This window comes from Olea europaea, unplaced genomic scaffold (assembly GCF_002742605.1).
Source record: "Olea europaea var. sylvestris unplaced genomic scaffold, O_europaea_v1 scaffold716, whole genome shotgun sequence".
Classification (NCBI taxonomy): domain Eukaryota; kingdom Viridiplantae; phylum Streptophyta; class Magnoliopsida; order Lamiales; family Oleaceae; genus Olea; species Olea europaea.
This window is the reverse complement of record NW_019265559.1, coordinates 519226-530224: the sequence shown is the minus strand read 5'-3', so window position 1 is coordinate 530224 and position 10999 is coordinate 519226. Positions and strand designations below refer to the sequence as shown.

Here is a 10999-nt window from a genome sequence, read left to right as displayed (position 1 = left end):
TAAGCACGATAAATTATATGCATAATGTTTTCGAGGGCAAAAATTTGGAGAAAACAGTTGGTACACAACAATATTTCACCATAAGAACATAACCCACATTGCAACCAATCCTAATTCATGATTTTTAAATGGACCTAATAGTTGAGCACAATTCTACTTGCCTTGCACGAGGGAAGTAGATTCATAACACCCACGGCAGCTAACAAAGACACTAGAGACGAACAAATATGTACACGAACAAAATCATAAGACTCAACGACTTCATTACATCCACAATATCGTATTGCATAGAGTAGAATTACATCTAAGTTTAGATAAAATCTTCGGACTCTTGTTTTCCCTTACGCATGTTGATGTTGAGGGAAATCTCCAAGTCTTTTTCCTCCGTCAGCTTAGCAAGCATTTTCAACATATGCGACAACTCCGCAACAGGCTCACCTCATTTTAAAGTGACACTTGATTCACCGTCGTCATGCAATTCACATTTTTCATCCATAAATTTCTTACACCATTTGAAATACTTGCAATCGCGGGTACAACAATGAAACAACAATCCTTTATGTTCATTGTTCTTTTCCACCTCCATTCATTTGATAAAGCCTGCACCACAGTTTGGGCATCTTCTTTTTTTTGGGCACTCCGACAACATATGTCCTACCTGTCTACAACATTGACAAATTTCCTTATTCTTGATTGCCATCGAACTAATTTAGTTGAACAATGTGAAAGGATCACATCAACGTGACAGAAATTTAAATTTGTAATAAGAATATAAACCCAATTAAGACATTTTCATTACAATCAGAATCAAGTAGCATTAATCAGAATCAAGTAGCATTTTTCATTGCAATAAGAAGACCTAAAAGGTCTGACCATATCAACGAAATTCCATCTTAATTTCAGTGGAAGGATTCCAATTGAACAAATGCTTGAAACCAAAACTGCAGTGTTTCTAGTTTAAGTTCAAAACGTTGGCTAAGAATATTAACCCAATTAAGAAGCATGACCACACTCAAACTTGATTTGCCTTTTTGTGGATATCTCATATTTTTTTAGTTGAATTCAGCATTTGAAGTTACAAGAAATTTTCTACTCGGGCATTTCATCAAACATCTGGTCGGCAGATTGGAAAACTACATTTCCGTTCACTATTATTCCTGGCAATTAAACGAGAAAAAGATGCAAACTATAGCTAAAGACGATTGTGTAATGCAATCTTGCTTTCATCACTTTAGAAATCCAGAAGAGTAACAAAACTCTTGAATTTTTGAAATTTGAAATTGATAACAACCCATACTATTTTGAAATTGATAACAATCTAGATTGGAAAACTACATTTCCCTTTACTATTGACGACCAACCCACACAATTTTCAAATTTGAAATTGATAACAAAACTCTCGAACAGAAAAAATGGCCAGACAACCTAAGCCGTACAAGACCGTTGGCCGGACGTCAAGTGTAAAAAATTAAATGGTAGAGAAATCAAAAATATGTCACCTTCTTTTTTGTTACGAAAGACGAAAGAGGTATTTGGTGGGTTGTCGATCAAGACGGTGGAATGACGATTTTACTGGCCGGCGGTATATCGGTGAGCGGGATAAAATTCCCTACAGCTTCAAGAAGAAACGGACGCCAGAGTTTTTGCAGCAGTGGTGCAGTGAGAGAGCTTCATGCGTTTTTGCAATAGTGGTGCAGTGAGAGAGCTTTGTCTTTGTAATGCTGGAGTGAGATTAGGGTATTAGGTTGAAAATAGGGTCTTCAAAAGGGGACCGAGTTGGGCTGCTTTTGGTGTTTTCCTTCTTATTTTTTTTGCCCCCATTTTCCATGTCAGCACTGTCATCCAAGCTGTAAGGGTAATTGTACGTGTAGCAACATTGAATTATTTTTGGGGAATGTACAAAATTGTCACCAGAAATGAAAGTTAAAAAAAAAATGTCATTTTCACTTTTTGTGAGCAAAAATGTCACATTTTTGGGGTGCAAAGTCCAAAATACCGTTAATCACACATTTCTAATAGCATTAAATGCTTGATGTGAAGGAAAATCATTGACTTGATAGAAAACATTGATAAATGTGTATTTTATTGATTAATATGAATTTTTGTTAATAAAAAATTACCAAATAAATTAGAAAACGAAATAAAAACAAGAAACTTTACCTCTTTTCCATCTTCTTCATTTTCATTGATCAAGAAGACATTTGTGTTGCATTCTATCCACTTTGAGAGGTTAGCAATTACAAATTAATTTATATTACTTTTATAACTTTGTATTTGTACATATTAAATATAACATGGGCATATTTATTTGAAATTACTTTGAAAGTATTATGCATTCATTTGTTTAATTTTTTTTGAATCCTTAATAAAATGTCATTATCACCATTGAGTAATTTTTTCCATTACCACCATTAAGGTCTCTTTAATGATAAGGCCAATATGCCATTTTCATTATGTCATTTGGTAGGTGAATAATAATGACCACACTTAATATGATGTGTTGAAGAAACCTCAGAAATTCACTGCCGTCTGCTTCCCGACATTCTCGATAGTTAAACTGTCGAGTTCGACATTTACAAATCGTCGGGTTAGACGTTTGAGATGTCGAACCTGACATTTCGAAACTGCCGAGTTATAGAATATTACTTTCAATTTGGATACTTCAAAACGATACAAAACCTTGATTTGAACTTTTGTTATTGTACTGATTTACGTATTATGAAGTGTGAGTTTCATGCTATTAAATGCCAACATATTGATTCCGAATTGTTACCATTGCAATCCCAACATTTCAGGTATGAATAATCATTTGAAATTCGTCGTGTCGCATGGGGGAAATTTTGTTCATGCGGATGACGAATGGAAGTGGAGAGGGGACAAAACTACTTTCATTCTGGTGCCAAGAAGTATTACCGTAGCCGAACTTATGTTAAGGTTGAAGGAGAAACTTGGTATTCTTGATCCCCGCGCTCAAATTGAATTGAAGTTCAAAGTCCCTAACTTGAATATACCTCCGGCTGAAATATGCGACAATGAAGACTTAAATTGGTACGTATCAGTGCATAAGGAAAGTGCTATCTGCGTTACTGTTTTGGAATCCGATCTCCCAAGTGTTGACATGGGAAGGGACGCGAATTTTGAAGATCCTTCGTTTGCCGCGGTAGATGTTCAGCAAAATGTGGAACATGATTTGGTGAATCGAATGCATAGTGTCTCAAACAATAATGTACTTGAAACACATGAGTATGATAACGGGAGTGCACCATTAGATGAGAACTTGGATAACCCATCACCTAGTTTAGAGGCTGCTAATTCTGTTGACGTCGAGGACGAGCACTCTTTGTCACATTCGAACGATTCAGATGGATATGAATTTATGAGAACTGTGACTACATCCGATCTTGCTGAAAAGGAAATATTCTTCAGCAAGAAAGAGTTGTACTCAAAAATTCGTGCACTTGCTTTGAAAAACAAGTTCCAATTTCGGGTGAGCCGATCAAGCATGAAGATGTTAACCGTTGTATGCGCCGACCGCAGTTGCAAGTGGATGTTACGTGCTTCTACTGTGAGGCAGTCTGCAATCTTTGTGATCCGTAAATTCAATAATGTGCACACATGTTCCATTGACTTTCGCAGTAATGCGTATGACATGTGACGAGTGCTGTAATTGCTGAGCATATTTTCGAAAAACTGGATAATCCGAACCGATCGTATGATCCGAGCACTATTGCACGTGACATGGAACGTGAGCTCGGTGTCCAAATAAGTTACAGCAAGGCACGTAGGGGAAAGGTGGCCGCTTTACATATGCTGCATGGGACACCGGAGGACAGTTTTCAGAAATTATCTTCATACTGTCACGTACTAGGTGAGAATAACCCACATCGAACTTGATTCTCGCGATAGATTCCATTACTTCTTCCTAACTTTTGGTGCAAGCATTCGTGGTTACATGCAGTACTTGAGGCCCGCAGTTTGCGTTGACGGTAGTTACTTGAAAGGTCCATACAAGGGTACACTTTTACTGGCAACTGCCCAAGATGCAAACAAACAGATTTATCCCTTAGCGTGGGGGATTGTGGATTCCGAAACGAACCGATCTTGGATGTGGTTTATGTCTAACTTGAAAGATCTTATAGGAGACTCAGATGAACTTGTATTTGTTTCGGACAGGAAAAGAAGTATCGAAAGAGTTATTACTCACTTATTTCCTTTGTCTCGTCATTGTTGTTGTATGTGGCATGTGGAGAAGAACCTAATTCGGCGGCACTTTAACGCAAGTTCAATATTCCTGTTCAAACGAGCTGCTACGACTTATCGGGTCGAAGAGTTCGAACGACTAATGGGACAGATTCGTAGGGTGAGTGAAAGATGTTACAGGTATTTGGAGAAAGCCGGTTTTTCATTCTGGTCACGAGCACTATTCGTGGGAGACCGATACAACATTATGACAAACAACAACGCGGAATCATTGAACTCGATGCTGAGACATGCTCGTTCGTTGCCAATCACGTGTTTGGTCGAGCACATTCGTAAAATAATGCAGAGGTGGTTTTACGAACGTCGAAGCAATGCAACCGCATGTAGTACTATATTATCGTCGAGGATGGAGAACGAGTTACAAACATTTGAAGCTGGTACTAGGCTTCTTCGAGCCCATCAATGCTGAGACATGCTCGTTCGTTGCCAATCACGTGTTTGGTCGAGCACATTCGTAAAACAATGCAGAGGTGGTTTTACGAACGTCGAAGCAATGCAACCGCATGTAGTACTATATTATCGTCGAGGATGGAGAACGAGTTACAAACAACATTTGAAGCTGGTACTAGGCTTCGAGCCCATCAGTTGACAAACAGCTTGACCCAGGTTGGAATATCCAACGATACGGAGATAGTGGACTTCTCCGATAACACGTGCACATGTCGTGAGTTTCAACTAAATCGTATGCCATGTGCTCATGCAACTCGTGGGGCTACCCTGAGTGGTAAGTCATTATACGATCTATGCTCTCCGTACTATACATCGGAATACTGGAGGGGTGCCTATATGGAAGTCATATATCCCGTTACACGGGAAGTGGATTGGGTTGTTCCAAATGAAATCCTAGGCACTCATATTTTGCCACCGACCGTACGTCGTCCTCCAGGTAGACCACCGACGCGACGTAAGCGAGCTAGATACTAGTCCACTTCCCAACTGAGGAAATGCACTCGATGTGGGAGACTTGGTCATAACCGGACCACATGTTCGAACCCTATTGTATCACAAGCCACTTGAAGAAGCGTGATCTGTAAAAGTGGTTGTCAAATGTAATCCCCGAAAAACTTAATTTAAATATGCATTGTACATTCCGAACTTATTTTATGAATCTGTTATTATTATCATATGCCAGTGCAAATTTGGTCGTTATGTTCCGCAAGCAAAGTACCGATCATTACAGTTCCATTATCACGAATGAGATGAATACCTTTTTCGTACTATAAACTTAGCCGATCATAGAAGTTTCATTAGCTTCGACTGACAGTTCGTCGAAATGGAAAACTGATTTTCATGAGACCATACTGAACAAACAAAACACCAACATTACGTCTTGACAGTTCATATGTCGTTCCCGAGAGATAGTCTCTGTAATTCTCGACAGTTGGGAACAACAGCGGCTTGAAAACCTACACTACTGCGGTTGCCTATTATGGAGATGCAGTTTCTGCACGTATCCAGAGAACGTGACCAAAATCATCCATACCACAAAATAGTAAACATATTTTCGTACAAAAGGGCCATTTATTGCACAGTTGCACTGCTTTTGACAATGTAAGAAGCTCCCCCACTTTTCCCATTAGACTCGTCTGAACTAATGACAATTACATCTGGAGGTGGAACATGAGGCACCCACTCATTCGAGTCGGACGGTGACTTGACCGGGCCCCTAACCTCGAAGACTTGATCGAGAACGCTGTTCAGTGACTTAGATTCTGCACTTGACATTACGTCAAACTCGGCACCATGCAGTTCAACTCTTACATCCTCATCGTCTGACAACAAAACGATGGGAAACTCAGCGAATGAACCCAGTATGGGTGGATGCATATTGGAGTTGAATGTTTCATTGCTAGAGGTGGATGAACCCATTATCTCGTATCAACTACCTGTTTCAAAATGGAAGCCTCACAACAGCTTTAATGACATACGAAATGTAATTTGATAGACAATGCTTGTAATGCATTCATTATGATAGTATAAATGTATTGGAAATACTTGTTACTTGCAAAAAATCAGAAACGTATAATATCTACAATAGCATGTTACACTAACACACTTGTATTGGACAATCCCACCATTTTCAATTATCGAAACGCAAGGAAGTTATAAAATTTAATGGCCCGCCTAGTTGAACTGTCGGGCCCGACAGATGTTTTCTTCCTTCTCGACAGTTGACGAAAACGTGCATTGCAGTAAAGATTGTATAATTTTGAATTTTGGTAAACTGCAGAATAAATGAAGAAGAATAAATGTACGCATACATAATTTTTTGCGCAATACAATGTACGAGCGTTGATGAACATTGAATGAAGGCACTTAGTACCGTAAGTACGATTGACATAATATAATAAAGCCGGATAACTAATGCAAGTTCTAACACTATAATAATTTCAGCAACGGTAAACGGTGACAAGGCATTCACCACGGGAATTGCAAAATGTGATGAATGCTTCTAAGTGTCACCAAGCTTGCCAACCCTGTCTGATATGTAAATTACAAAAATGAATGAACAAGGCACCAATATAACGCGAAGTAACTAACATCCTTCACCACGTAAATTACATCAAACAAAATACAAAAGCATGCTGAACCCCGTCATCGTGCTATGTTCGGCAATTTATCCACAAGTATTAATGTTTTTGCTTTGCGCTCCCCCTCGTGTACGGAGTCCTAGTAGCAGGTGCCGGACGTCGCAGTCGTGCGGATCTCCGTCTATTTGTTGTAACTACCCGTCCTGGTCGGGCAACATCGGCGGGAACTGGGAAAGTTACAACGTAAGCAACTGAAAATGAAAATTAAATTCAATTGTCAGAAATGAAGGCAATACCTTGCACTTCATCCACTGCAACAAGCGCTAGCACGAGGTCATTGTCAGGGCATGGCTCAATGTGTACTGTGTCTGTCGAAAAGAACAATTAAATATTTTCAGTGTATAACTACATGTACGAATTTTCAAATTATGCCAAGTACATGAAATAACAACCTACAAGTTTTCCTCATAAATGACCCACATACCTTGCAAATTTATGGTTCCAGTAGACACCATGTCCTTTTCTTTCTCACAGTCGCCAGGCGATGGGTGGTGGGCCCCTTCGACTACAACAAATGAACAATTGTAAACTAATCGAATGCCTGAAATAATATTTGTTGAAATCGTGAAAAATAATGCAATACCTTGCACTTCTTCGATTGTAGAGGGCTCTGGCACGGGGCGATCCTCCGGGCACGGCTGAATGTGCGCTATGTCTATTCAGAACAATAACGAAACAGCGAATAGAAAGTGAATTTTAACAATTTTCAAAACTTCCGAAACACATGAAATGATAATTAATCAATTTGCTCAAAAGTAACCGACGTACTTTCCACACTTTCGGTTCCAGTGGCCAGTGGCATATCCTGCTCGTCCAGGCATGGCTCCATGTGTTTTTCATTAATGCACATACCATCCCCCTCTTGCCTGTCAATCCCCATGTCTTTGTCGATACCGTCAGGCGATGGGTGGTGGCCTGCAAAGCCTCCGTAGTCTACAATGAATGAACAATTGTCGTACAGAACATGTCAGTGAGCAGGGATAAAGTGAACATTGTCATAAAGAACTGTAATACGCATACGGTGAAGTACCTGATTGTCTGGGCTCGGGGTCGACATCAGTCGCACATGCAGTGGTTGTAGAGCCGAATGCTGGGACTAGGGTGGATATGAAGTCCTTCAAGTTTTTAAATTCATCTGACATGTGCTGCATGAGTTCGAGCTTCACAGTGCGGAGCCGCATTTCGAACAGAATTCTTTGATCTAGCAACATCCCCTGAACATCGTCTGCTGTGAGACTTGATGCAGCCGCTGCAGTAGGTCGTACATGAGAGGTGGACGGTGCCATGGGAGAAGTAGCTCTATGCTGGGGGGGAGTCCCCGTTTGTCCACTTCGTCCAACTCGATCACCATCACTATCCTCACTGTCGTCCTCCTCCGAGTCCCCACCTTCTTCCTCTCCGCTCTCATCAGCTCCTAACTCCTCCTCACCACTGGTCCCGCCAACGTCATGGGCCTCCTCAGAAGTATCACCCTCGGGGGTGCCTATACGCTCTGCTTGGAACTGCGGAGCAACACTGTCCCTAGCATGGTCATCCAACGCAGGGACAGGATCATCATTGAGCGGCACAAGAGTTGCGATATGAGGTTGCCCACACTCAGTCTCGGTGGGCCGCAGTGTCGCGTACACGTGTAGCTACAACATGAACATATTTGTTACGAAATAACCACATGCTACAATGACGAATGCAAGGTATGAGATCGTAGAAGTAACATAATTTTTTACCTGTACATTCTTGAAGAAAGCGTCGTACGTACGCTGCTGCGGCTGTTTTGTTGATGTCCAGCCGAGAAGCCGTGGGGAACGTTCCCCAAGACGCTCACCGAAGCGATCACCAATTTCAGGCACCGCCTCGAACGCCCATATCTGTTAGAGTAAAAAAGGAATGTCAGTTTAGAACGAAACAAACCACGAAATACATTTGCATTGAAATAATTTGTAGGTAAAATAAAGATACATGTATGGTAATGGGAAAGCCGTGGACCGTGTAGCTAACCGCCTTCTCCTTCTTCTTCGTCGCATCCAAAAATTTTCTTGCCCAACGGCCCCGAAAGCCCTTTATCAGACGTCCGTAAGAGATTCTACCCCAAGGATACGAAAAGAACAAGTCTAGATCGTCGACGATCGACAACGTCTCCATATCGATACCAACGTTGTTATCCGGAGCATTGAAGACTCCTTCGATGATCAAAGCGAGGCCAAGCTTGTACCGATCGGCTCGAGGCGTTGACGATCGAAGAAATGTCTGCTCGAGTTGGGTGCAAGAAATCTTGTCCACATGTTTAAAGTATTTGTCCTTTAGTCTCCTCTTCTCAAGAACTCGGTCCATGACATTGTCATTCGGGAGAAGACCACACCTTAATCCAGTCACAATGGCATATTCTTGAATTCCGAACCTAGCGAGGTGGCCTTACAAATTAAACCACAGTTCGTGCCGCTTCTTTGTTTGTATGCAGCAGAATACGAGTTGTTGGATTAATTGGGCAGAGAACTGGAGATCTGGAACCTCGGACAAGAACCCAAGGCATGAGTTGCGAAACTCTTCCCGCTGTCGCTCGTCAAAATGTTCCACGACTATTTTTATATACCGCAGATTGCTTCTCTGCGATACGTGGCCCCGCAAGCGTGCATTCTTTAGAACAAGAGGCTCGAAATCCATGTCTACAAAGACAAAATAAGAAAAAATTGCGTCATACCACATTATAAACTTCCTCCCAGCATTGAAACGGAAGATATTCCCACATTAAACATGATTTCCACATCATAAATTGTTGCATGCAAAAAATAAAAGGAATACTTATATCTGAACGCATATCACATAGAAATATCATTTTCTACTGGTAGGCCCTAGGCAGGCAGGAACTGAACTGCCGGTCCCGACATTTTATCCGTCGACGGTTCATCTGTCGAGAATTACAGAGGATAACTGTCGGGTACGACAGTTGAGAAACAATTATGTATAGATGAACTGTCGGGAAATCCTGTTTTGAATATGTTTCCTGGTTATTAACATATTTTGATCATACAAAACAAAAAATAACTGCAACTGCAAAGAAAAGACCAATATTTGAACCAATGGAATGAGTTGTTTACGGCTAATATGTAGAAATTTAAAACCCTGTGCTTGTCCTATTTACACAGTATAACCCCCCTCAGACTTGCTAAAGTTGCATATGTTTCCTTAAAAACCCATACAATTTGTAATGCATATTTCTAAACCACAAGCTTATTCCACATTAAATCTAACAAGCAAATTATTTTATTGTACAAAATTAGTAAGAACAGTTGGTGGTCAATAAAGTAGTTGTTACTAACCCAAAACATACTTCTTCCCTACTGGAACAACTGGAGATGCATAGTTCCAAGGTTAAAGAAGAAGCTTTCAGTAGAAAAGATATACTTGAAAAACTTTAAAAATGGTTGGCTGCTTGTGAAGAGGAGTGCTGGCTGGAGGAGTATAATAGCGTGGGATATATGTTGCTCAAGTGAAATGACTTGTACTACTGTTTTTATCTATTTTCATCTCTCTTACTCGCTATCTAAAATGATCCTAATTTACGATGAATATCATTATAATGCTGGGAGAGGTACCCATCTTATGCTAAAGCATGCTGAGAAAGCTCGAGCTCTAATTACCAAAATTCCAGGTACATATCTCAGTTTTTAATATAATTGTGGTGAGGTGGGAAATATGTTTAATGTGTTAGGGGAGCCATATGTTTTATATGGTATTTAATGGTATATGAGCAGCTTTGCCAATTGCCTCCAGTTTATTAAATTCCCAATTCTGAGAGACCCAAATAACCAATAAAACAGTGCCAGGTTCTAGAGATTGGCAATCTCCTTTACTTAGACTCCGGATGTTAAATTTAGGAATATGGCGCAAGGAGTTAATTTCATTTCTTTGAAACAGAGGGTCAATGAACAGTAGAGCATCTGGTTTTAAAATAAATATTTGTTGATGCCATTAAGTTTCTCTCTCATCAGAATATCATGGAGGTAAGATCACGGGTTAACGTGTATGATGAACGTGAGAAAATAATTTCTTTTTCATTTTGAGATTCGGGGAAAGATAACCTTTGATAGTTTATTTGGTATTCTTATGGAGCAACATCACTTTTCTCTCATTTCTGTATGTGTTTGAATAGA

General features: G+C 40.2%; 2 protein-coding genes and 1 long non-coding RNA gene across 3 annotated transcripts; 2 read left to right on the top strand and 1 right to left on the bottom strand.

The window, feature by feature from the left end:
- Positions 1-98: 98 nt before the first annotated feature.
- Positions 99-1768, bottom strand: LOC111390803. Its single transcript, XR_002701983.1, has 2 exons — positions 1500-1768; positions 99-662 (listed from the first exon to the last, which is right to left on the bottom strand). It is a non-coding gene; the product is annotated as an uncharacterized LOC111390803 (long non-coding RNA).
- A 1970-nt stretch (positions 1769-3738) lies between these two features.
- On the top strand, positions 3739-4669 carry LOC111390798. Its single transcript, XM_023015907.1, has 2 exons — positions 3739-3861; positions 3959-4669. Exons 1-2 carry the CDS (start codon positions 3739-3741, stop codon positions 4667-4669), a joined length of 834 nt encoding a protein of 277 aa, XP_022871675.1.
- Positions 4670-4722: 53 nt separating this feature from the next.
- On the top strand, positions 4723-5727 carry LOC111390797. Its single transcript, XM_023015906.1, has 2 exons — positions 4723-5146; positions 5642-5727. Exons 1-2 carry the CDS (start codon positions 4723-4725, stop codon positions 5725-5727), a joined length of 510 nt encoding a protein of 169 aa, XP_022871674.1.
- Positions 5728-10999: the final 5272 nt, after the last annotated feature.